The following is a 27,529-nucleotide window of genomic DNA, read 5'->3' as shown; positions in this document are numbered from 1 at the left end:
ACGGCAAGAAAATTCATGAAATGGCGAAAAATTAGCGAAACGCATTTGTTGCGCGTTTTTTTTTTGTCGCCCACATCTATTTTTTGTCGCCCAAGCTTTTTTTTACGTGACCGCATCCAATTTTGATGCGACCATGCCCTTTTTTGACATGATCTTGCCCAATTTTAACACGACCGTACCCTTTTTTGACGTGACCGTGCCCAATTTGATGTGACTGCTGCTTTTTTTGACATGACCGCACCTAATTTGATGCGACCGTGCCCTTTTTTTGACACGACCACGCCCAACTTAATGCGAAACAAAAAAAAAATCTGAGCGACACATTTTTCCGTGGTGAATCCATGCCTGGCGAAAAATTTGCTCATCACCAGATATGAGACATTAATCTCACCAAAAATATGTTTAATTTGGCATCAGTTAAGGTACATGGACATGTGTATTAAAGACCCAGAAGCAAAGACGTCCCTGCTTTTCATCATGTGCTTGTCAGTGGAATATTAGTAAATGATATCATACTGACCCAGCAGTATCTGACAGCACAAGAATGTCATCCCGGCAGTTTTTGCCACGGCTAAAAGTGAAAAAGGCTTTCTATACAGTCAACTAAGGATCTCAGCAATGGGTTTATATTTTATCTATTATGCTTGATTTTGTTTTCTGGATCTCATGTTCTCAGCAGCAATGTTTTGGCCAGCATTTATGAACTTCTCTAGATGAGTTTTCTCCTTGCTATATATTCCAGTTGCTTTAACTCATACAATGTATTTGTGAATTTGCATAACTCATCCTATCCCGACTTGACTACTGTAACCTTCTACTAACTGGCCTCCCTAACTCCCATCTCTCCCCTACAGTCTATATTAAATACTGCTGCCAGAATTCTCCTCCTCTCACCCAGGAGAGTTCAGGCCCTTCCCCTGCTAAAGTCCTTATCGTGGCTTCCTATTAAACAAAGAATAGTTTACAAACTCCTTCTCTTAAAGGAACAGTAACACCAAAAAATGAAAGAGCTTTAAAGTAATAAAAATATAATGTACTGTTGCCCTGCACTGGTAAAACTGGGGTTTTTGCTACAGTAACACTACTATAATTTATATAATAAGCTGCTGTGTAGCCATGGGGGCAGCCATTCAAGCTGGAGAAAAGGCACAGGTTACATAGCAGATAACAGATAAGCTCTGTAGAATACAATAGTGTTTTATCTGTTATCTGCTAAGTGCCTGTGCCTTTTCTCCTTTGAATGGCTGCCCCCATGGCTACATAGCAGCTTATTTATATAAATTATAGTAGACTTTCTGAAGTAAACACACAACTTTTACCAGTGCAGGGCAGCAGCACATTATATTTTAGTTACTTTTATACACTTTCATTTTTTGGTGTTACTGTTCCTTTAACCTTCAAAGCCCCCCATTCCTCTGCTCCTCACTACATCTCTTCCCTTGTGTCTCCGTACGTTCCTGGCCGACTCCTTCGTTCCTCGCAGAGCAATCGTTTGGTTTCCCGCCTTAAACCTTTCTGCCTTGCTGCCCCTTACATTGGGAATGCCCTCCCTGAATCCTCCCTCAGTCTTTTTAAAACTAAACCTATTGGAGCACTCGCCCAGCACCTGATCTGGGAACTGGCACTTATATTGTAGTGTCACCCACTGTGACCTACAGCACTTATATTTGCCTATTTGTGTCTGTAAGTTACCCTCCCATATAGATTGTAAGCTCTACGGGGCAGGGACCTCCATCCTCTTGTGTCTTTGACTCTTGTTGTAACTGTATCTTGTATTTATTTGTGTTTATTGTAATACTTTGTATTTATCTATTATTATCTTAATAACCCCCTGTTTGTATTAATGTATTCTACTGTACAGCGCTGCGTACATAAGTAGCACTTTATAAATAAAGACATACATACAACGGTAATAGTTCACTTACGGCAATCAATCTCATCTTCTTCATCTCCGCAGTCGTTTTGGCCATTGCAGCGAAGATTTATTGGGATGCATTTTTGCTTCTTGGTACATTTGAACTGGCCAGACAGGCAGACATAGGTGTCTGAAAAGCAATCAGCAAATCATGAATACATTTCTTCCTTGAAATTAAATCAACCTTTTTTTGTTATTGAAGTATACAATTCATACTTCTTCACCTGCTATCTAAGCACCTACCACAGTTGAGTTCATCTGAATTGTCTCCACAATCATTCTCTCCATCGCAAATAAAGGCTGGGAGAGCACAGAGTCCACTTCCACACTGGAATCTCCCCGGCTGGCATTTAAATTCCGCTTTATAGAAATAGAAAAAAATGTGTTATAATGTATGAAAGTGATTGTGTTTCAGTAAATGCTTGGCTGATGCAGTTAAAATATTAAATATTTCTTGAAGGAATAAGTAAATGAAACTAAAAATAGTATAATATTTCATATAAAGTCTAAATACTGCTAAAACACAAAAATGTTCAATTTAATTATATACCTGACGTTAAAGGAATACTGTCATAGGAAAACATGTTTTTTCAATACCCATCAATTAATAGAGCTTCTCCAGCTGAATCCTGCATTGTAATCTGTTATAGCCATATTCTTCATTTCCCAGGGTGCCACAGTCATGTGACCTGTGCTCTGATAAACTTCAGTCTCACTTTACTGCTGTGCTGCAAGTTGGAGTGATATCCCCCCCCTCACCCCCAGCAGCCGATCAGCAGAACAATGGGAAGGGAGCAAGATAGCAGCTCCCAGTAGGTATCAGAATAGCACTCAATAGTAAGAAATCCAAGTCCGGCTTGGGACTCCTCCAGTTACATGGGAGTAGGAGAAACAATAGGTTAGCTGAAAGCAGTTCTAATGTGTAGTGCTGGCTCCTTCTGAAAGCTCAGACTCAGGCACACTTTACTGCTGCGCTGCAAGTTGGAGTGATATCCCCCAACCCTCCCCCCCAGCAGCCGATCAGCAGAACAATGGGAAGTGAGCAAGATAGCAGCTGCCAGTAGGTATCAGAATAGCACTCAATAGTAAGAAATCCAAGTCCGGCTTGGGACTCCTCCAGTTACATGGGAGTAGGAGAAACAATAGGTTAGCTGAAAGCAGTTCTAATGTGTAGTGCTGGCTCCTTCTGAAAGCTCAGACTCAGGCACACTTTACTGCTGCGCTGCAAGTTGGCGTGATTTCAAATTGCAAATGTTATACAAAAAACCATAAGATTAGCTCTGAAAAGATATACTTATTTATTAGAAATCAGCCACTGTTAACAAAAAGAGAAAATACCCACGGCACTCAGCAGGTTCATCAGATCCATCTCCACAGTCATCCACCGTGTCACATTTCCACCAAAAGGGAATGCATTTATCTGTATTGCAGCGAAACTGAAAACGTGAGAAGAAAAAAAATGGAAGATATTAAATATAAACAAATTACAGCTTGGGGTGATTGAGCATTAATAGAACCAGATATAACCTGCCTACGAGGACTTTCTGATTGTGGCTGAATATTAACAGTTTTTCCTGTGTATTATAAGTTTCTATTTCTTTAATGTGTGTTTTGATTCCAAATACATAAAGCTATGAAACCAAAGCTGATCAGGTTTGACAAAGGAAATTAAGTGTTCTGAAAGTTTTCTGTAATTATCATAGTAGTTAGTAGTGATAAGTGAATGGTCGCGGGCGACAATTTTTTTGCCGCACAACATTTTCGCCGTTTCGTGGCTAAAAATTTGCGAAACGGCGAAAATGTTGTGCAGCAAAAAAATTGTCACCCACGACTATTCTTTTGTTGCCCGCGGCTATTCTTTTGTCGCGCGGCTATTATTTTGTCGCCCACGGCTATTATTTTGTCGCACAGCTATTATTTTGTCGCTCGCGGCTATTATTTTGTCGCACGGCTATTCTTTTGTCGGCCACGGCTATTATTTCGTCGCGCGTCTATTCTTTTGACGCCTGCGACTATTCTTTTTTAACGCCGGTGACAATTTATGAGTGTGGGCGGAATTTTTTCATCCGTTTTGCAAAACAATCCCCCAATGCCGAAACGCAGAAATTCGCTGCAAATCCATGCCTGACGAAACATTTTGCCTATCACTAGTAGTTAGCCAATAATGTCATGCTCTATATTAAACACACACCTATATATATATATATATATATATATATGTAAACATTTTTACCATACAAAACCATGAAAATAATTGTGAAACAATAAAAAACAAATAATAAATTTAGTCCTAAGCCCCCATAAGCTAGGTTGACCTGATAGGGAATTGAAGCCTGTCTTTGCTTGTTTTAGTGCAGGGCTGTGATTGGCTCTCCCCCTCCTGCTGTGCTTCTGGGCTCCTTAATAAACACATATGCATATTTTGTCTGTAGTGATGAGCGAAATTTTTCACCAGGCATGGATTCGCAGCGAATGTCCGCATTTTGCCATTGGCGAATTGTTTCGCAAAACTTCTGTGAAAATTTGCAGTGGAAAAATTTGTTGCACAGATTTTTTTTTGTTGCGCGTCAAATTGGTTGCGTCACAAAAAGGGCACGGGTGTGTCAAATTGGTGGCAGTTGCATCAAAATTGGGTGCCGTCGTGTCAAAAAAACCACGGCGACAAAATATAGACGTGGGCGACAAAATATAGACGTGGGCGACAAAATATAGACGTGGGTGACAAAATATAGACGTGGGCGACAAAAAAAAAACGCAGACGACAAAAAAAATTGCGCAACAAATGCGTTTCACAAATTTTCCACCGTTTCGCAAATTTCCTTGCAATTTCGTGAATTTCTTGGCATTTCGTGGGATTGAGTCACTCATCACTTTTTGTCAGCACTTCCTAAACCACTTTTAACTAGGGTTGCCACCTCACCCCTTTAATACCAGCCATATATTGAACCCACATCCTGAATGGCTAATTAGCAATTAATTTAGATGCTGTAGACAAAATTGATATACAGTATGTTCAGCCATGTTGAACACATGTTGGCCATGCAACACTTGGATTCAATATGTGGCTGGTATTAAAGGGGCGAGGTGGCGACCCTACTTGTAACCAAGTGTAAAATGGCTTTCAGAGTAAGACACCTTTTTTTATGAATGAGAATTATAACATGATGCTATCAATATACAATAATTTTGTATTTCTCAATCTGACATGACCCTGGATGACTGACATACCTGACTAGCAGTGCAGTTTGACAAGCAGGTCTTTTTATCTTCCGCGAGATAGAAATTAGTGGGGCAGGCACACGTGTGGGATTTTTGTGGCGACAACAGGCATAAGTGACTGCAGTCCCCGTTGTTCATCTTACAGGGGTGGTCAGGCACTACAAAGATAAAGGTTGGACATGTCATATTTCTTCATTTTCTCACATACGGATAATTAAAGCCTTTATTAACGGGTTGAACCAGCGGAAGAGCCTAATAAAAATTATACAAAACCCATTATGGCATGGACAGGTAACTACTCATTAATATAATGGTAACGGTGATATTGCTATAGCGGTATCCTGTTAGTACAGTACATAAAATTTAATTTAGGGATCTATGAACCGAATCAGAATGCGTATAAATGAGGTTACCCCTCATCGTTGATTAAAATGGGAGATCAAAGGTGCAGCGCTATAACAAATCACAGCTGAAAATAACTGACAGCCTTTTTAATACAACAATGTATATGCTAAAGTATCTTATCCCTTGTCTGCAGTTTGTATTGTTACACAGAGAAACATGTCGCCCAGACATAAAAATCTGTATAATAAAAGTCCTTTGCAAATCAAACATGAAACTTTTTTTTATCTAATTAAAACATCCATACCTGCTATAAATGCATTTTAAATCTGAGCTGTCAGTCATATATTGCCTGCCCTGCTTCTATGCCGCAGGCATAGAGGCAGGGCAGGCAATATATGATTGACAGCTTAGATTTCCAATTACAATTCATTGCACTTTTCATTAAGAATTTCCTAGATGTCACCTAGATAGCGAATACACAAGATTTTGGGATGACAGGACATTTGCCTAAATGACACAAAATGGCGCCTGCCTGCTTGCTGTGATTGTGAATTCCAACAATGAGGGGATTAACTTGTCCTTGAAGGACAGCCTGTTACTGACTATTCTATTCCTCTACTATTCTAAAGGCCCCCATATACGGGCCAATAGATGCTGCCAATATCGGTCCCTTGGACCGGCTCAGCAGCTTATCTGCCCGTGTAGGGGCAGAAACGAGCGGGCTGGCCGACCGATATCTGGCCTGAAATTGTGCAGATATCGATCGGCCAGGTTAGAAAATCCAGTCGGATCGGGGACCTCATCGGCTCGTTGATGCGGTCCCTGAACTGAATGCCCCATTGCCGCCTACATAATTTTTTTTTAACTTCAACCTCCCCGATATCGCCCACCCGTAGGTGTGGATAATGGGGAAGATCCGCTCGCTTGGCGATCACGCCAAGCGAGCGGATCTTACCGTGTATGGGGACCTTTAGCCTCCATGTGACTCAATGGTACTTGACAGATACAGGTACTTGACTAGCTAACTAAACATTCATAAATCACGAATTATGGGAGTTATTTTCGAAAAACTTGATTTGTTTCTGGGAATAATAACGAAAAAATCGAGTTCTGGTAAAAAACCCACTTGTAAATCTCGAAATTATCTAGAAGTCGGAAAAAAATCAGACTTTATCTCATAATTGCTTAGTAAATGTTACCCTAGGGGGCACATGTACTAATCCTCGAATCCAAATCCCGAATGGGAAAAAAACCGATTGGAAACGAAAATTTTGTGTTTTTTTCGTCGCCGTTGCGATCGTTTCGTATTAGTCGCAACTTTTCGGTGCTGTCGTGACTTTATCGTATTTTGCGCAATTTTTTCGTCACTGTCGCAATTTTTTCATATTGCGCAATAGTAAACAGAGGAAAAACCAATGGGAATTTTTCGCGACGGCGACGAAAAAAGTCACGTCAATTCACGAACAAGTCGTGACGGCGACGAAAAAGTCAGGACAATTCGCGAAAAATACCGATCATTACAAAAAACGCATTCGGACGTTCGTGGATTAGTAAATGTGCCCCTAAGAGTCTGTACTCAACCACAAAAGTTAAATACATAACAGTAAAGCCAATTAGAGTAATAAGGATAATAGTCACCATCAGGTTGTCTGTATGCATGATAAATCTCGATGTCTGATATAGCATGCCAAGAGTTAATCAGGGAAGCCTTGTTCTCTCCGGACGTTTTGTGAGCACGGTTAAGTGACTTGGTTTTCCCATCTGTCCAGTAGATGTAGTCTTCAAACAATGTTAGTGCAATCACCCCTTGAACATCTTGATAAGGAACTGTAAAAAGAGATGATAAGATTAATGTTCTCCATGGAGAGGCTGCCAGCTAAAATATTTAATAGTGAATAGACAGACCCGTGCAACTGTTGCAAAGCCTGTATTGAATAATTGCTGTGACAATCTGTCTGGCTCTGTGGGTTCTTTATTAACAGTTAAGAGGATCCAGAGATTGAATGCACAATATCCTCTTGCTCAGCTACCTCAGGCCCTACCACTGAGAAGAAAATTGAAGCATTTGAGCTAACTGGATTCTCACCTGCCCCGCAGTTCTCCCAACAAATTGCCTTCTAAATAGTAAATAGCCACTTGACATTTATATTTTGGACTCATTATCATAATTACGGCTGAAATGGAAGTTTTTGTTACCTTTAAAAGAGACAGTTAGATCGATATACGTGTTTAACAAATTCTGCGGTGGATAGTCTGAAAATACTTATTTTTGAGCTCAAATGATTCAGATGGGTCCTTGAATGTAGAAATTAATTAATTAAAAAAAAGGTGCTTTGTAAGGCAGCATGGGAAGAATGTTTTGGCAAAGACTAGCAGTAATGCAGCTCGTTCATGTTCAGATTTGTAATAATAAAACAGTACCTGTACTTGATCCCAACTAAGATATAATTACCCCTTATTGGGGGCAGAACAGCCCTATTGGGTTTATTTAATGGTTAAATGATTCCCTTTTCTCTGTAATAATAAAACAGTACCTGTACTTGATCCCAACTAAGATATAATTACCCCTTATTGGGGCAGAACAGCCCTATTGGGTTTATTTCATGGTTAAATGATTCCCTTTTCTCTGTAATAATAAAACAGTACCTGTACTTGATCCCAACTAAGATATAATTACCCCTTATTGGGGGCAGAACAGCCCTATTGGGTTTATTTCATGGTTAAATGATTCCCTTTTCTCTGTAATAATAAAACAGTACCTGTACTTGATCCCAACTAAGATATAATTACCCCTTATTGGGGGCAGAACAGCCCTATTGGGTTTATTTCATGGTTAAATGATTCCCTTTTCTCTGTAATAATAAAACAGTACCTGTACTTGATCCCAGCTAAGGGCCAATGATAACAGTTGAAGATAAATGTTAACGATGAAAAGGTCCCTCTGGGTATGGGACCTGGGAAATATGCCCTCTCTGCTCTACCCTGGACATGGCACGGGATAATGTGGCAGAGAATAAAGAAAAAAACTATAGAATATAGGGAGACTTTTTGGAAATCTATTGGTAGTATTGTGAGTAGAAAACCTTTGAACACAATGTTGTTTAACGAGAGGATAATAATAGGAAGTTTTTTTAAGGCTAGAAATTAAACCTTGCACAGTGTTTATTATTAAGGCTTTAGGTTAAACCACAGGAATCTTCTCAAGGAATTAGCATTCAGCAGGAAGCTCTACTTATCTGATAATGCTATCTGACTTTCATCAAATGATTTCAATTACTTTGCAGTTCAGTTGTTATTCAAAAGATACACATATCAGTTTAAGAATATGTACCCAAATGAAAAGGCTCCATGGGACATTCTCTCATTCTTTTAGTAAGATGCGATTAACTTAACTGTACGGCTGCATGTGGCACCACCAAGGAAAGTTTGAAGGACATCTCAAAAAGGGGAAAATTGAAAAATAGAGCTATTTCTGAAACTACTGCCATTTTAGGTAAGCACTTGATGATTATCACATTTAAATATGAGTGTCCTTTGCAGGAAAAGTTACAGTACTAAACTTAAGAAGGAGATGCACCATATTAAAGGGAAACTATACCCCCAGAATGAATACGTAACCAACAGATAGTTTATATTATGTTAAGTGGCCTATTAAAGAATCTCGCCAAACTGGAATATATAAATACAGGTAAAGGACCCATTATCCAGAATGCTCGGGACCAAGGGTATTCTGGATAAGGGGTCTTTCCGTAATTTGGATCTCCATACCTTAAGTCTACTAAAAAATAAAAATAGAAAAAACATTAAATAAACCCAATAGGGCTGTTCTGCCCCCAATAAGGGGTAATTATATCTTAGTTGGGATCAAGTACAGGTACTGTTTTATTATTACAGAGAAAAGGGAATCATTTAACCATGAAATAAACCCAATAGGGCTGTTCTGCCCCCAATAAGGGGTAATTATATCTTAGTTGGGATCAAGTACAGGTACTGTTTTATTATTACAGAGAAAAGGGAATCATTTAACCATTAAATAAACCCAATAGGGCTGTTCTGCCCCCAATAAAGGGTAATTATATCTTAGTTGGGATCAAGTACAGGTACTGTTTTATTATTACAGAGAAAAGGGAATCATTTAACCATTAAATAAACCCAATAGGTCTGTTCTGCACCAATAAGGGGTAATTATATCTTAGTTGGGATCAAGTACAGGTACTATTTTATTATTACAGAGAAAAGGGAATCATTTAACCATTAAATAAACCCAATAGGGCTGTTCTGCCCCCAATAAGGGGTAATTATATCTTAGTTGGGATCAAGTACAGGTACTGTTTTATTATTACAGAGAAAAAGGAAATCAGTTTTAAAATTCTGAATTATTTGATTAAAATGGAGTCTATGTCAGACAGGCTTTCCATAATTCGGAGCTTTCCGGATAAGGGATCCCATACCTGTATCAGTAAATATTGCCCTTTTACATAATTTCCCTTGATCCACCATTTAGTGATGGGCTGTGTGTTCCCTCAGAGATCAGCTGACAGGAAGTGATGCAGCTCTAACTGTAAAAGGAAGTAGTGTGGGAGGAAAAGGCAGAACTCTGCCCATTCATTGGCTGATGGGGCCTAGCATGTTTGTGTGCCTTGGCTTGTATGTGTGCACTGTGAATCCTATGAAACCAAGTATTATTTTATGAAAATTATTTATTTACTGTAGATGAAGCAAGGTTTTACATATGAGCTGTTTATGCTATATATTTTTTATAGAGATCTACATTTTTGGGGGTATAGTTTTCCTTTAAATACTGATACAGAACCCGATTTAAACTCCATTATAATGTCCTGTTATAGGAAAAAAAAAATTATCTTTCATTTTTCAGCACCCTCCTCTTTCAGACGTGCATTGCAAATCGTTAACTGCCCCCCTTTTTTTGTCTGTGTAAAATGCTGAATTTTTTTTGTAAAAACCATGTTCCGAAATACAAAGCCAAATTATAGTCATAAAAAAAAATATCCAAAATGAAGTCTAGTCGGTTGAGTGATGACAAACACAATTTTTGCTAAAAATATCAACCCGGCAGACACGTGAGTTAAAAGAAACTCAAAGCCAACTTCCATTATCCTAGAAAACCTTCTAATTGTTAGCGCTGACTTGCAGCCAGTGTATGCTCTGTGATCATCAGCTTAGCTGTCAAGCCGCTTGGAACAGACAGGAGAATTCAATGTTTTGTTGGCTGAAAAACATTTCTATGGAAACCAAATTTCACTTTGCAGCTGCCATTAGGTTTTTATTATGTTGTTAGCGGTAGGACATTTCTATCAGTATAATGTAATAACCCATAAAATACACAACATTGTACATGTCAAGAAATGTGCTCCCAGAGTTATAGCTTGTCTTAGGATCCATGATAACTCATAAATAACATATTGCTGTACATGTGGATGTCTATATGTTGTGCGATCATGAATATACATCAAACCATTGTGAGATAATTACACTAAAAATAAGAAAAAAAATATCGGCACCTGTGTATTATTTAGAACCAATTTAATTTCATGTCCTGACAAATGTTCATATACTACTAAATTAGCCAGTTATGTTGCTCTGTGCTGTTATACAAAACTAGATGAGCAATACATGCCAACAGCTGAACATACAGTTTGGTTGAAAAACAAATGCTCTGGTCCAATTAGTTTCATTTCCAACCAAGAAAAATAAATTGGAACATGTATCTTATCTAGGCATGCCAATACTAAGGGGAATTAGCTATCAAAATTCCTATTTGTGTAAATTTCTTCCCTACTTCAATTAATCTTGAATCAAAAAATCCCCCCCCAAAAATGCAATCAAATAAAGCCTTGTTCGTGTCATTTTTTTTTGTTTTTTTTGTAACTAATATTTTATTGAAGGGATATTCAAGTATTTGGGGGGGATACAGAAAGAAAGAGGGGGGGAGGGGGTATACATTGACATTTTAGACTGTCGTCTGATGGAAATCCATTTGCAACATTGGCATGTACATAGATAACAGGATATACTTTCCATATTTTGGTACAGTGTCTAACTTTGAAGGAAAGTAAAGGTTGAATGAAAGAGGGGTGAAAGAAGGGGGAAGGAGGGGAGAGGAAGGGAAGGTATGGAGTTTATTGAAGAGGGCATAAAAACCTGGGAGAGTTAGGTGAAAAGGAAGGGGAGGAAGAAGGAAAGGGAAACAGTAACTGTCAGCCTTGTTGGTTTTAAAGGTGTATGTTGATCAGTCAAGAGAGCTTGTAGCTAGGGCATGTTAGCTTCATGAGAGTAATTCTGCACATTATTGAGCAATAAGTTGGCGAGGCCCCTGAACACCCAAATAGACCAGATCTTTTGGAAGTTAGCAGATTTGTTTTGTATAAATGCTATTTTGTCCTCAAATCGTCTGTTGCTGTTTACTCTGGCTATAATTTCGGATATAGTGGGAGGGTCTATAGTTTTCCATTTAGCTGCTATAGCTATTCAATTGTTCGTGTAATTTTTAATGGGCCACAAATCTTCAGTATTCAAAATTTGCCTAGGAAGCTCCCATTGACTTCTACTTGCCCTCACTAGTAATTTTGCAATTGGCGGATTTTTTCTCGAAACAGGCAACAAAATTCGCTGTGGAAAAATTTGCAGCGTGGCCAAAAAATTGTTGCAAGCATCAAAAAGAATTGTCGCACATCAAAAGAATTGTCTCTCGGCTCAAAAAGAACTGTTGCACGTCAAAAGCATTGTTGTGCATAAAAAGAATTGTTGCTGTTTCGGGAATTTTTCACCGTTTCTCAAATCTTTTGAAAGATTCGCACATTTTTCGGCGAAGCAAAACGGGACAGATTCGCTTATCACTAGCTTCACAAGCTTTTAGATGCTGAATTTTTTTTTTACATTTTTATAGTTTTTAGTTGGGGTGTTTAATCAAGTTTATTATGCCACAGACCAGCTTGTGAAGAGCTTGGAATGGCAAGGTCCAGTCTTTCCTAGGTCTCCATTGTGGCCACCCCAAATTTTTTGCCAAATTAAAAAAAAAAAATTTTTTTACCTAATAAATATCAAAAATTAGCTTTTTTAAAACTATACAGTATCTAATAGAATTAAGTCTAAAGCAACTGGACATTTCTGAGTTTTCCCTACCAGTCATTTGAACTGAAGAAGCCACTCGGATGAGTGGTGAGACGTTTCCAAGAAAACTCAGAAAAGTCCAGTTGTTTCATGGACATATATCATGGCCTGGATGAATGAGAATCTTCATAGACTTTTTTAAAACTGTTATCCAAACTCATACTTTTTAATGCAAAATAATTTGAATTGTGGAAAAAAACCCAAAAGCAAATGTTGATAAATAAAATATTGGATATCAGAGTGGGGTGGATAGTGTGAGAAACAGCCAATGTATTCTACTAGTTCAATATATTTAACCCACTGCTTAGTACTTGTTGAAACAACCCCCAGAATTATAACTTACAGGAGATACTGTACATTACATACAATATGAATGAAGTAATCAATCGGTTAGCATAAACTAGAAACAAGCACAAATCTCCCAAACACAATTACAGAAGCAAAACTTTTTCCCTTATTAAATCCAGGCTTCCCTATTGATTCATTCAAGTTTTAATTCAATTAGACATGAGATTTATTTCTCTTTTCTTATTTTTCTGGGCCAATGCGCAATAAATCCTAAACTAGATGTTACGGTAGGAATTAAGCTCTAATTGTTTAGGAGTTGGCTACAGGCCTCATTTATTACATGCAGGGCAAGATGATGCAAGGTGCAAAAGAATACACCCAGATGCAATCCACCATATTCTCTGCACTTTTTGTTATGCCCTGCGCAAAGAGAAATGTCAATAATGAGAATATAGAGAAAATACAGTACTACCTACAATCAGCATAATTGTATTCATTATTAGTCGGTGGAGAAGGCACATAGGTGTCCTACCCTCATTGTCCTAATGGCATAAGGTGAACAGAATTGTCTTGTTTGAAGAGCTGATCTCAGCTAGATCCTGGATGTAAGTATAGGTATAGGACCCGTTATCCAGAATGCTCGGGACCAAGGGTATTCCGGATAAGGGGTCTTTCCATAATTTGGATCTCCATACCTTAAGTCTACTAAAGAATCAATAAAACATTACTTAAACCCAATAGGATTGTTTTGCATCCAATAAGGATTATTTATATCTTAGTTGGGATCAATTACAGGTACTGTTTTATTATTACAGAGAAAAGGGAAATCAGTTTTAAAATTCTGAATTATTTGATTAAAATGGAGTCTATGGGAGACGGACATTCCGTAATTCGGAGCTTTCTGGATAACGGGTTTCCGGATAAGGGATCCCATACCTATATATTTTAAATGAGCACTTGGGGTGCACTTTGTGGCCTTGCACTTCTGTCCAGGTTATCAGTAGATAACCTTTACCATTATAAAAAAATCTTTTAAGTTAATTAATTTGGCAACAAATGAAAAATATCCTGTAGTTCGGGGTGGCCACAATGGAGACCTAGGAAAGACTGGACCTTGCCAATCCAAGCTCTTCACAAGTCGGTCTGTGGCATAATAAACTTGGCTAAATACCCCAAATGGTTTTGATTGTCATTATCCGAAGATAAGGGTATAAGGCAGGGGTCCCCAATCTTCCTTACTCATGAGTCACAGTCAAATATAAAAAGACTTGGGGAGCAACACAAGCACCATAAAAGTTCATGGAGGAGCCAAATAAGGGCTGTGATTGGCTATTAGGGAGCCTCTATGCACACTATCAGCTTACAGGGGGCTTTATTTGGTAGGAAATCTTGTTTTTATTCAACCAAAACTTGCCCCCAAGTCAGGAATTCAAAAATAACTCCCTGGTTTGGGGGCACTGAGAGCAACATCCAAGGGGTTGGTGAGCAACATGTTGCCCCTGAGCCACTGGTTGGGGATCACTAGTGTAAGGCAATGCCTAGCAAGATACTCAAGGAGGAACAGCAGCCCTAAACTGTAAGTGATTTTCTTCAGGCCAAGTTTTATTTTTATTTCTCATGTAAGACTACAAGAAAGTTTCTTAAATACTGAATTCTACCAGTGGTACTACATTAGAAAACATTTAATTGCTTCTTGATATGAACATCAAAAATGATTAAAGTCCTAATGATTAATTTGCCAAAAGCATTTAAATCAGTTCCATCTGAGTAAATTCATTAGTAATTTATAAAGTGTTGTATGCTACATATGCCAGGAATAAAATCCACAATGACAATGGCTTGGAGTTATTGTAAATAAAATAAAATAACTAAAAAAAAAAATAAACATTAATACAATTTACACACAAAGCTAAGAATTACATCTGTGGATTATCTGTGTGTTCAGCATTGCAAATAAAATTCTTTCTTGGTAGCAGCCATCCTATTGATTGAAATATTTTCCTAATGTCTGTAGGGAACTATGAATGATATTTGACCACTGTTTATATCACCTGCTAAATATTAATATTTTATCCATTAACTGCTATGTAAACTAGGGATCATAGCCCTAAAGGATTATTGATGGCAAATTCAACTTCTGCAGTGGGGCCTATTTATATAAATAGCTTTGGAGCTTTTTACAAGTCAATACAGGTATCGGACCCCTTATCCGGAAACCCATTATCCAGAAAGTTCCGAATTACAAAAAGGCCATCTCCCATAGCCTCCATTATAATCAAATAATTCACATTTTTAAAAATGTTTTTTTTTTTCTCTATAATAATAAAACAGTACCTGTACTTGATCCCAACTAAGATATAATTACCCCTTATTGGGGCAGAACAGCCCTATTGGGTTTATTTAATGGTTAAATGATTCCCTTTTCTCTGTAATAATAAAACAGTACCTGTACTTGATCCCAACTAAGATATAATTACCCCTTATTGGGGCAGAACAGCCCTATTGGGTTTATTTAATGGTTAAATGATTCCCTTTTCTCTGTAATAATAAAACAGTACCTGTACTTGATCCCAACTAAGATATAATTACCCCTTATTGGGGGCAGAACAGCCCTATTGGGTTTATTTAATGGTTAAATGATTCCCTTTTCTCTGTAATAATAAAACAGTACCTGTACTTGATCCCAACTAAGATATAATTACCCCTTATTGGGGCAGAACAGCCCTATTGGGTTTATTTAATGGTTAAATGATTCCCTTTTCTCTGTATTAATAAAACAGTACCTGTACTTGATCCCAACTAAGATATAATTACCCCTTATTGGGGCAGAACAGCCCTATTGGGTTTATTTAATGGTTAAATGATTCCCTTTTCTCTGTAATAATAAAACAGTACCTGTACTTGATCCCAACTAAGATATAATTACCCCTTATTGGGGGCAGAACAGCCCTATTGGGTTTATTTAATGGTTAAATGATTCCCTTTTCTCTGTAATAATAAAACAGTACCTGTACTTGATCCCAACTAAGATATAATTACCCCTTATTGGGGGCAGAACAGCCCTATTGGGTTTATTTAATGGTTAAATGATTCCCTTTTCTCTGTAATAATAAAACAGTACCTGTACTTGATCCCAACTAAGATATAATTAATCCTTATTAGAGCCAAAACAATACTATTGGGTTTAAATACTGTTTAAATATTTTTTTTAGTAGACTTAAGGTAGGAGATCCGAATTATGGAAAGACCCCTTATCCGGAAAACCAAAAAAAAAAAAAAAAAAAAAAAAAAAAAAAAAAAAAAAAAAAAAAAAAAAAAAAAAAAAAAAAAAAAAAAAAAAAAAAAAAAAAAAAAAAAAAAAAAAAAAAAAAAAAAAAAAAAAAAAAAAAAAAAAAAAAAAAAAAAAAAAAAAAAAAAAAAAAAAAAAAAAAAAAAAAAAAAAAAAAAAAAAAAAAAAAAAAAAAAAAAAAAAAAAAAAAAAAAAAAAAAAAAAAAAAAAAAAAAAAAAAAAAAAAAAAAAAAAAAAAAAAAAAAAAAAAAAAAAAAAAAAAAAAAAAAAAAAAAAAAAAAAAAAAAAAAAAAAAAAAAAAAAAAAAAAAAAAAAAAAAAAAAAAAAAAAAAAAAAAAAAAAAAAAAAAAAAAAAAAAAAAAAAAAAAAAAAAAAAAAAAAAAAAAAAAAAAAAAAAAAAAAAAAAAAAAAAAAAAAAAAAAAAAAAAAAAAAAAAAAAAAAAAAAAAAAAAAAAAAAAAAAAAAAAAAAAAAAAAAAAAAAAAAAAAAAAAAAAAAAAAAAAAAAAAAAAAAAAAAAAAAAAAAAAAAAAAAAAAAAAAAAAAAAAAAAAAAAAAAAAAAAAAAAAAAAAAAAAAAAAAAAAAAAAAAAAAAAAAAAAAAAAAAAAAAAAAAAAAAAAAAAAAAAAAAAAAAAAAAAAAAAAAAAAAAAAAAAAAAAAAAAAAAAAAAAAAAAAAAAAAAAAAAAAAAAAAAAAAAAAAAAAAAAAAAAAAAAAAAAAAAAAAAAAAAAAAAAAAAAAAAAAAAAAAAAAAAAAAAAAAAAAAAAAAAAAAAAAAAAAAAAAAAAAAAAAAAAAAAAAAAAAAAAAAAAAAAAAAAAAAAAAAAAAAAAAAAAAAAAAAAAAAAAAAAAAAAAAAAAAAAAAAAAAAAAAAAAAAAAAAAAAAAAAAAAAAAAAAAAAAAAAAAAAAAAAAAAAAAAAAAAAAAAAAAAAAAAAAAAAAAAAAAAAAAAAAAAAAAAAAAAAAAAAAAAAAAAAAAAAAAAAAAAAAAAAAAAAAAAAAAAAAAAAAAAAAAAAAAAAAAAAAAAAAAAAAAAAAAAAAAAAAAAAAAAAAAAAAAAAAAAAAAAAAAAAAAAAAAAAAAAAAAAAAAAAAAAAAAAAAAAAAAAAAAAAAAAAAAAAAAAAAAAAAAAAAAAAAAAAAAAAAAAAAAAAAAAAAAAAAAAAAAAAAAAAAAAAAAAAAAAAAAAAAAAAAAAAAAAAAAAAAAAAAAAAAAAAAAAAAAAAAAAAAAAAAAAAAAAAAAAAAAAAAAAAAAAAAAAAAAAAAAAAAAAAAAAAAAAAAAAAAAAAAAAAAAAAAAAAAAAAAAAAAAAAAAAAAAAAAAAAAAAAAAAAAAAAAAAAAAAAAAAAAAAAAAAAAAAAAAAAAAAAAAAAAAAAAAAAAAAAAAAAAAAAAAAAAAAAAAAAAAAAAAAAAAAAAAAAAAAAAAAAAAAAAAAAAAAAAAAAAAAAAAAAAAAAAAAAAAAAAAAAAAAAAAAAAAAAAAAAAAAAAAAAAAAAAAAAAAAAAAAAAAAAAAAAAAAAAAAAAAAAAAAAAAAAAAAAAAAAAAAAAAAAAAAAAAAAAAAAAAAAAAAAAAAAAAAAAAAAAAAAAAAAAAAAAAAAAAAAAAAAAAAAAAAAAAAAAAAAAAAAAAAAAAAAAAAAAAAAAAAAAAAAAAAAAAAAAAAAAAAAAAAAAAAAAAAAAAAAAAAAAAAAAAAAAAAAAAAAAAAAAAAAAAAAAAAAAAAAAAAAAAAAAAAAAAAAAAAAAAAAAAAAAAAAAAAAAAAAAAAAAAAAAAAAAAAAAAAAAAAAAAAAAAAAAAAAAAAAAAAAAAAAAAAAAAAAAAAAAAAAAAAAAAAAAAAAAAAAAAAAAAAAAAAAAAAAAAAAAAAAAAAAAAAAAAAAAAAAAAAAAAAAAAAAAAAAAAAAAAAAAAAAAAAAAAAAAAAAAAAAAAAAAAAAAAAAAAAAAAAAAAAAAAAAAAAAAAAAAAAAAAAAAAAAAAAAAAAAAAAAAAAAAAAAAAAAAAAAAAAAAAAAAAAAAAAAAAAAAAAAAAAAAAAAAAAAAAAAAAAAAAAAAAAAAAAAAAAAAAAAAAAAAAAAAAAAAAAAAAAAAAAAAAAAAAAAAAAAAAAAAAAAAAAAAAAAAAAAAAAAAAAAAAAAAAAAAAAAAAAAAAAAAAAAAAAAAAAAAAAAAAAAAAAAAAAAAAAAAAAAAAAAAAAAAAAAAAAAAAAAAAAAAAAAAAAAAAAAAAAAAAAAAAAAAAAAAAAAAAAAAAAAAAAAAAAAAAAAAAAAAAAAAAAAAAAAAAAAAAAAAAAAAAAAAAAAAAAAAAAAAAAAAAAAAAAAAAAAAAAAAAAAAAAAAAAAAAAAAAAAAAAAAAAAAAAAAAAAAAAAAAAAAAAAAAAAAAAAAAAAAAAAAAAAAAAAAAAAAAAAAAAAAAAAAAAAAAAAAAAAAAAAAAAAAAAAAAAAAAAAAAAAAAAAAAAAAAAAAAAAAAAAAAAAACCCAGGTCCCAAGCATTCTGGATAATGGGTCCCATACCTGTAGTAGATTATGAGACAGATTTCATTTGATGTGAACGACGTGTCTCATAATTCAATTCCAGATTTCCCATAGACTTCAATGGAGCTGTCACATGATATTCCTTTATAGTAACACATTTAACAAACAAATATAGAATTAGCAATAACATAATACCTTGTTAAAAATGTCCCCTTACCTTTGTGTCTGTTAGAGCCATTCATGTCTGAAAATTCAATATGGTTTTCATTGGCCCAATAGATTCTTTTGTTGACATAGTCTATTGTTAGAGCCATTGGCCTGGAAATCATTGTTTCTATGACAACGCTTTGATTGGTGCCATCCATACCTACTCGGCCAACGTGGGGATATTCGCAGCAGTCAATCCAATACAAATACCTATGTAGAACCAATAAACAGTGCGTTTACATAAGAATTATCATGGACCTACAAGGAGCTATACAAAGCGTATGCTTGTGATGCCTCTTATTTCATATTTTACACCAAAGCCATTAATATTTCATAAGATTGTTATGGACAACAAAACCTCTTTCATTTTCAGAAAATAATTTTTGTCTGAATTACATTATATGCCCACATTGAAGAGGACATTGGATTTTTCTATCCAGAGGTGCTCTTTAGTGATAAGCGAATCTGTCCCGTTTTGCTTCGCCGAAAAATGGGGAAAATGTTGCGCGTCAAAAAAAATTGTCGCTCGCAGCTATTCTTTTGTCGCGTGGCTATCCTTTTGTCATCCGCGGCTATTCTTTTGTCGCCTGCAGCTATTCTTTTGTCGCGTGGCTCTCCTTTTGTCGCCCGCGGCTATTCTTTTGTTGCCCACGGCTATTCTTTTGTCGCCCACGGCTATTCTTTTGTCGCCCACGGCTATTCTTTTGTCGCCCACGGCTATTCTTTTGTTGCCCACGGCTATTCTTTTGTCGCCCACGGCTCTCCTTTTGTCGCCCGCGGCTATTCTTTTGTTGCCCACGGCTATTCTTTTGTTGCCCACGGCTAATTCTTTTGTTGCCCACGGCTATTCTTTTGTTGCCTACGGCTATTCTTTTGTTGCCCTCGGCTATTCTTTTGTCACCCGCGGCTATTCTTTTGTCGCCCGTGGCTATTCTTTTGACGCTCGCGACTATTCTTTTTTGATGCACGACTATTCTTTTGATGCGGGTGGCAATTTATGGACACACGGCAAATTTTTCCTCTGAAAATTTTTTTATCCGTTTCTCGAAACAATCCACCAATGGCAAAAGGCAGAAATTCGCTGGAAATCCATGCCTGCCGAAATATTTCACCCATCACTAGTGCTCTTTCATCATGAGCACTAAAATATGTGCTCTTACCCCCTTTAGTGCTCTTTTACTGCCCGGGGTTGCAAATGACCCCTACTGAAAAAATTACATATTTGTGTGACAATATGTACAATACCCTGTTTGTGGATCCAAGGACAGATCTCTCGGGAACTTGATCTTTTTGCTGACGAGAATAGTAGGATACAAGCCATTCAGTTTTGAGACTTCAATAACCCTTTTCTCTGTATCAAACCAATAAAGGTTTTTCCCAATCCAGTCAACAGCTAATGCGTTTGGGATAGCAGTGTTATGTACTACCTGCATGGAAATAAATATATTAAATACAACCACAGGCTATAGTCTTAATTACTGTTAATTCATTTTATATTACAGCGGATATATAATCCTTTATGGCGCTGACATGTACTTGGAAATTGTACAATCAGGAATTAAGCAGTAAATATAGATTTAAATATAAATGTACAACGGGATTTAAAGGTTCTTCGGCCTGATGCAAAATCACAGAACACAGCTTTTCATTGTTACAGCTGATGTTCTAATAATCTTAGCGCAGATATTCCGCCATGATATTTTTAACGTATATTTGTCAATACAGCTTAAATATAATTCATGTTTGCTATAAAAATACTTCTATAAACTACTTGATAAAAAGCAAAGAACCTCCAACACCCACAGTCCGGCTGTGAGGGAACCACAACATATACCTAATTAGCCCATCCTCAGCCAATCATTCTCTTTCATCAATGTGACTGGGACTATATTTCAGCAACTACTGAAGGGTTATATACTACACTCTTTTATCTAGACTATCAGTCTATCTACTATCTATCTATCTATCTATCTATCTACCCATTATCTATCTATCTATCTATCTATCTATCTATCTTTCTTCTATCTATCTATCTATCTATCTATCTATCTTCTATCTATCTACCCATTATCTATCTATCTATCTATCTATCTTTCTTCTCTCTATCTATCTTTCTTCTATCTCTCTATCTTCTATCTATCTATCTATCTATCTACGATCTATCTACGATCTATCTATCTATCTATCTATCTATCTATCTATCATCTATCTATCTATCTATCTTTCTTCTATCTATCTACCATCTATCTATCATCTATCTATCTATCTATCTATCTATCTATCATCTATCTATCTATTATCTATCTATCTATCTATCTATCATCTATCATCTATCTATATATCATCTATCTATCTATCTATCTATCTATCTCTCTATCATCTACCTATCATCTATCTATCTATCTATCTATCTATCTATCTATCTATCTATCTCTCTATCATCTACCTATCATCTATCAATCATCTATCTATGTATCTATCTATATCTCTATCATCTACCTATCATCTATCTATCTATCATCTATCTATCTATCTATCTATCTTCTATCTATCTACCCATTATCTATCTATCTATCTATCTATCTATCTATCTATCATCTATCTATATATCATCTATCATCTATCTATCTATCTATCTATCTATCTATCTATCTATCTATCTATCATCTATCATCTATCTATCTATCTATCTCTCTATCATCTACCTATCATCTATCTATCTATCTATCTATCTCTCTATCTCTCTATCTATCTATCTATCTATCTATCTATCTATCTATCTATCTCTCTATCTATCTATCTATCTATCTATCTCTCTATCATCTACCTATCATCTATCTATCTATCTATCTATCTATCTATCTATCTATCTATCTATCTATCATCTATCTATCTATCTATTTATCTCTCTATCATCTACCTATCATCTATCTATCTATCTATCTATCTATCTATCTATCTATCTATCATCTATCTATCTATTTAATGTAAAATGGTATTTTTATTTGAAGAAATTACCTTTACATCACTTCCATTGACGAACATTCTATTTACACGGCTGCCATTTGATCTGCTGGAATCAATCCAATAAATTACCTCTTCTCTGTAATCAAAGTCCATAGCTATTACATTGTTCAGTCCCTAACAACAAAATACAGTCATTTTCATAATGTTGTCATGCCTTGGATTCTTTCATTGCTTTGACAAAACATTCACAATAGATTTACATTATTTTTTTCAAAGAAGATGCTAAAATTGGATCTGTTATTACAATGGCTGCAATTTATGAAAGAAATAGAAAGATTAAACGAATTACACAAACGTGATTTATTTTTTTGTTTACTTTACAATTCAGGTATTATGGCTAAGTGTAGTTAATGCAAGAATGAAGGAGTTTAAGTACAATAGGGCTACAGTAGTTTTTTCTGATTCTAATGATTGATTTATTCTATAATGGTGCTCAAAATTCCTATACAGCCTCTCAAATGATCTGTTGTAAGAATTTAAATGAGTCCTTGTGTCACACAAATTCAAAGAGGAACAAAATGGCAGTGTGAATTACACAAACATCATATAGTTAGCTAATATGGTAAACATTATGAAATAGAAACAAACATACAAGAGTGTACCAAATCTGTCCAGGTTTGGGGGTTTTCTTTTCTTCTTTTTATTAATGTCTTTAGAATGCTTGTGAATGTCTTTGTGTGTGTGAACATCGAATCTGTCTCATTTCACTTCACCCAAAAAATTGTGAAACTGATGAAAAATGTATGAAATAGCGGAAAATTCACAAAATGCATCTTTTTTTTGTTCGCACAACTGTTTCTCCTCATTCCAAATACACTCCAAATACTATGGGTGTTTTTTTCTCACTCTTAGGGGCACATTTACTAATCCACGAACGTCCGAAAAGCATCCGAATGCGTTTTTTTCGGAATGATCGGTATTTTGTGACTTTTTCGAGCGCTCAATATGAAAGTCGCGACAATTCGAAAGTCTACTGGCTATGAAAAAGTCGCGACAATTCACGAAATTTGTAATGGCAAGTCGTAACGGCTACGAAAAAGTCGCAAAATGTTCATTTTCCAATCCGAATTTTTCCCATTCGGATTCGGATTTGTGGATTAGTAAATCAGTCCCTTATTGTATTAAAGTCAATGGCCATTTTTTCTCCCTCCTACCACACAACTTTTTTTTTTTTAACATACGTCCGAAAAGCGTCCGAATGCGTTTTTTTCGTAATGATCGGTATTTTGCGACTTTTTAGAGCGCTCAATACGAAAGTCGCGACAATTCGAAAGTCGTACTGGCTATGAAAAAGTCACGACAATTCACGAAATTTGTAATGCCAATGAAAAAGTTGCAACAATTCACGAAATTTGTAATGGCAATGAAAAAGTCGCAACAATTCACGAAATTTGTAATGGCAAGTCGTAACGGCTATGAAAAAGTCGCAAAAAATACGAAAAAGTCGCAAAATGTTCTTTTCCAATCCGAATTTTTCCCATTCGGATTCGGATTTGTGGATTAGTAAATCAGCCCCTTAATGTATTAAAGTCAATGGCCATTTTTTCTCCCTCCTACCACACAACTTTTTTTTTTTAACATACGTGACTTTTTTTCTACTCACGCAACATTTTTCTCCAAATACATTAGTACCATTTTTTTTTTTGCCCGTGGGGATTTTTTGCAGTTTTGTGAAAAAGGTTGCAGATATTAAAATGCTGAATTTCACTGCAAATCCATGCCTACCAAAATAATTTGGCATTGAATTTACTGTTTATATTTCTGCTGATGATACTAAATTGTGCAAAAATATAAATTCTGTGCAGATAGGTGACTAGACTGGTAAAAGGCATGATGGAGTTAAACTATGATAGTAGACTGTCAAGGTTTGTTGGTTTTTTTTTCCTGGTAAAAAGATGATTAACCTTTACTAGTACATTAGATAACATCATAGACAGATGGTTTCCAGATAACGGATCCTATACCTGTACTATATATGGTATATATATATAGTTTTTATAGTTTATATATGCGAGAGCATAGATAGGTTAGTAAGAATGTGTGTATATATAGTACAGGTATTGGACCCCTTATCCAGAAACCCATTATCCAGAAAGCTCCGAATTACGGAAAGTCTCCCATAGACTCCATTATAATCAAATAATTCAGAATTGTAAAACTGATTTCTTTTTTCTATGTAGAAATAAAACGGTACCTTGGAATTGATCCCAACTAAGATATAAATAATCCTTATTGGATGCAAAACAATCCTATTGGGTTTAATAAATGTTTTATTGATTTTTTAGTAGACTTAAGGTGTTGAGATACAAATTACGGAAAGACCCCTTATCCGGAATACCCTTGGTCCCGAGCATTCTGGATAATGGGTCCTATACCTGTATGTGTGCTGGGATTTGGAGTGTTAATTGGTTAATAGTCTTGCAATGACTGCCTAAGAAGATGACAGAAGATGGCATATTTTCTATTACAAATTTATTTCAATAATACAAAGGTTTCTGCTTTTAAAGAGGATAAAAAGCTTCCGTAAAACTCTCTTATTGCGTTTCTTGACTCCCTAAAGTAGGCTGCCCAATTATATCACAGTTCCAAATTAATTTTCCAGTTAGAAGCTACAAGCATTGTGCCAGTGATTTTGCTACTATCTGTATTATCTAACGCATTGTCTTCCTGATATTACACTGTAATCAAACATAATTAGGGTGGATATAATGACATTTAGGCATTCTAGAGATATATGGTAGATCCCTTCAGCAATAATTGTATGTGCAAAGAACAGCCAGCAGGGAAGCGAAGAACATTTCTTTAAAAATGGAAGCAAGGTCTACAGGTTTAATTCTAGACTAGATCAAGAGTTAAAGTCTTCATCATTAGTGTAACCATGGCTTAAGAACAAATATTGGTCCAAAGATTAAAAAAAAAATAGAGTTATTACAACTGCACGGTGGTTATTCACATAAAGTAAATCATAAAATGCCTGACCTGTTTCAGCATTGTATAGTTCAGTCCATCAGTGCTCATTTTTCTGATTTCATGGTGATCAGCAAGAAGCAAGAAAGGGTCTTCCTCTAAACTCAAACAAAACATTACATTTCACTTCAAACTTTACTTTGAAATATTGAACCTTTACCTACATGCACTATATATTATTTAAATGGACCCAATACCTTACAGAATAATTTAAAAAAAATGGATTTTTATATTTTCTCAGTTTCTTTTAATAACAACAGAAAAGGTAGAAAAAGAAAGACAACCTCTCAGATGTCTAGTGGACTCCATACACAATGGAATAGATGGCTACCATCACACTTATTTCAGCCGCACACCCGTAACTGTTCAATCCACTGCACTAGTGGTGCAAGCCTTCCCATGGACTGGCAGGTCCTTATCCTCACTAGAATTGTTTTTGTAATGAAGGCGTACACACAATTATACAATTAAATGCAGTTGGGGAGCTTACACCATTTATTGTGACCACCTTGATCAACGTTTCGGGGGGGATACACATGAACACATGATCCTGACGAAGGAAGGGTGTATCCCCCCCCGAAACGTTGATCAAGGTGGTCACAATAAATGGGGTAAGCTTCCTGACTGCATATAATTGTGTGTGCGGCTCTGTTACAAAAACAGTTCTATAGATAGCCTTGGCACCTAAACCCAACTATTTCTATTACCTTTTGTACCTATGAATACGTGTGGCAACACATGAAACGTGTCAGGTCTGGATCCTTGAATAAAGCTTTTTGAAGTTTTACAACCGCTGTCCTGGAGTCCGTTGAGTGCATGCCGGAGATGTTTCTACACCTGATTTGAGGTTGTGTTTTCCCTTGCTGCGGGTCAGGGGCATTGCACCTGGGCCGCTGAGAGGAAGCGGTGAGTGTATATCTAACCGTTCACAACTCTACGAAGTATATTAATTGCACTAAAGATTAGGCACATCCCAAATCTACAAATGGATCCCATTTTTACAGAGAACTACAAGAGGCAACCCTATACCTGACCCTACTAGTGATGAGCGAATCTGTCCCGTTTCATGGAAAAATTTGCGAATCTATCAAAAGATTTGCGAAACGGTGAAAAATTAGCAAAATGTGAATATGTTGCGCGTTAAAAAATTTTTCGGGCGTGGCTATTCTTTTGTCACCCAAGGCTATTCTTTCGTCGCCCATGGCTATTCTTTTGTTGCGCAGCTATTCTTTTATCACTCGAGGCTATTCTTTCGTCGCCCGTGGCTATTCTTTTGTTGCGCAGCTATTCTTTTGTCGCCTGCGGCTATTCTTTTGTCGCCTGCGGCTATTCTTTTGTTGCCTGCGGCTATTCTTTTGTCACCCGCGACAAATTATTTTTTTTGACGCGCGCCTATTCTTTTGACGCGGGCGACAATTTTTGGATGTGCAGTGAATTTTTTCATCCATTTCGCGAAACAATCCGCCAATGGCGAAACGCGGAAATTCGCCGCGAATCCATGCCTGGTAAAACGTTTCGACCATCACTACACCCTACCCATGGCCTGTTCATCAGACTCTGCCTCTGCCTGCCATGATCTCCAGTAATATAGTGCAGTGAGGGGGGGGAGTAGATATTATTCAGGTCTTGCTAGAAATAGAGAACAATTGATTACATTATTTCTTTAATGGAAAAAAGGTTAACCTATATGCCATTAGGTGAAGCTTCTCTCCCCCACCTCCCCCTTCGATTCTTCCCACACAGCAAGCCCATAATAATTCATAATGGGTTGCCACAATGAAGATATATTCATATCCACATTACACATAATAGAGAACTTTTACAGAAAAAATACATTCAAATGGAATCCTGATTTCTATTTAAGATAGCTTTGTATTATAATTAGAGAAGAAATTCTCTCCAAGGAGTATGAAATGAATAGAGCAGATATGATTGTTTAATCACTACACACATACTACATATCAGTTCTAAATCTTTATTTTTTTTGAATTTCTACATAGTGTATAATTCTTTATTCATTAACACATCAGTGTAATACCTGAAAGAGATTTGCAGCCATTTGGATATTCAGGATGAATTTGGTACCCATCTGCACAGAGGCACTTGTAGGTTCCATAGGTATTGATGCATTGCTGGCTACAGGGGAAGCCAGATAGACATTCATCAATGTCTACACATGTTTTCCCATCATTTTTCAGTCGAAATCCAGGCCAACACTTGCACTGCGGGGGGAAAAAAACAGAAAATGATATAATCCAGTCTGTACTATTGCTGGTGATAGTTTCCTATAAATAAACCAGTAGTAATCAAATGTAAATACATTCCTCGACAGTAAAAGTTAAACAGCGCAGTGAAATGATGTTATCCAAAAAAATAAAGTGCCATTTTACACTTCTCTCATGAATAATCTATAGCTCTTGAAAGCACTGATTTTATTTAGAAATGAGTGTGTTTATAGATGTTTATAGATTAATGGCATCTATCAATATATAGAGTGCCAATCATTCCATTAGATGTCAAAATCATAGTACCCTGATGTTCTATACAGGCATTCTTGGAGTTACTGGTCACATGATTTTTGGGTGACCAATGAGATGTTACTGGAAAAGAAAATGGGAAGACTAAGGGGCACATTTACTTATCCACGAATGCTCCGAGCGTTCGTTC

General features: G+C 33.9%; 1 protein-coding gene across 1 annotated transcript in view; it reads right to left on the bottom strand.

Annotated features, from left to right (window-relative positions):
* The window catches only part of lrp1b (LDL receptor related protein 1B), a 255,407-nt gene that overhangs the window by 119,514 nt on the left and 108,364 nt on the right, over nt 1-27,529 (bottom strand). The window contains exons 15-24 of the mRNA XM_031893508.1: nt 26,901-27,084; nt 24,875-24,960; nt 21,887-22,009; nt 20,114-20,295; nt 18,879-19,078; nt 7,118-7,306; nt 5,144-5,292; nt 3,258-3,351; nt 2,159-2,275; nt 1,926-2,045 (exon numbers count right to left, since the gene is read on the bottom strand). Of these exons, the coding sequence (XP_031749368.1) occupies nt 1,926-2,045; nt 2,159-2,275; nt 3,258-3,351; nt 5,144-5,292; nt 7,118-7,306; nt 18,879-19,078; nt 20,114-20,295; nt 21,887-22,009; nt 24,875-24,960; nt 26,901-27,084 (1,444 nt within the window). The remainder of the gene's footprint in view (nt 1-1,925; nt 2,046-2,158; nt 2,276-3,257; nt 3,352-5,143; nt 5,293-7,117; nt 7,307-18,878; nt 19,079-20,113; nt 20,296-21,886; nt 22,010-24,874; nt 24,961-26,900; nt 27,085-27,529) is intronic.

The sequence above is a fragment of the Xenopus tropicalis genome, chromosome 9 (assembly GCF_000004195.4).
Source record: "Xenopus tropicalis strain Nigerian chromosome 9, UCB_Xtro_10.0, whole genome shotgun sequence".
In the NCBI taxonomy this organism is placed as follows: domain Eukaryota; kingdom Metazoa; phylum Chordata; class Amphibia; order Anura; family Pipidae; genus Xenopus; species Xenopus tropicalis.
This window is presented reverse-complemented; position numbering and strand designations above follow the sequence as displayed.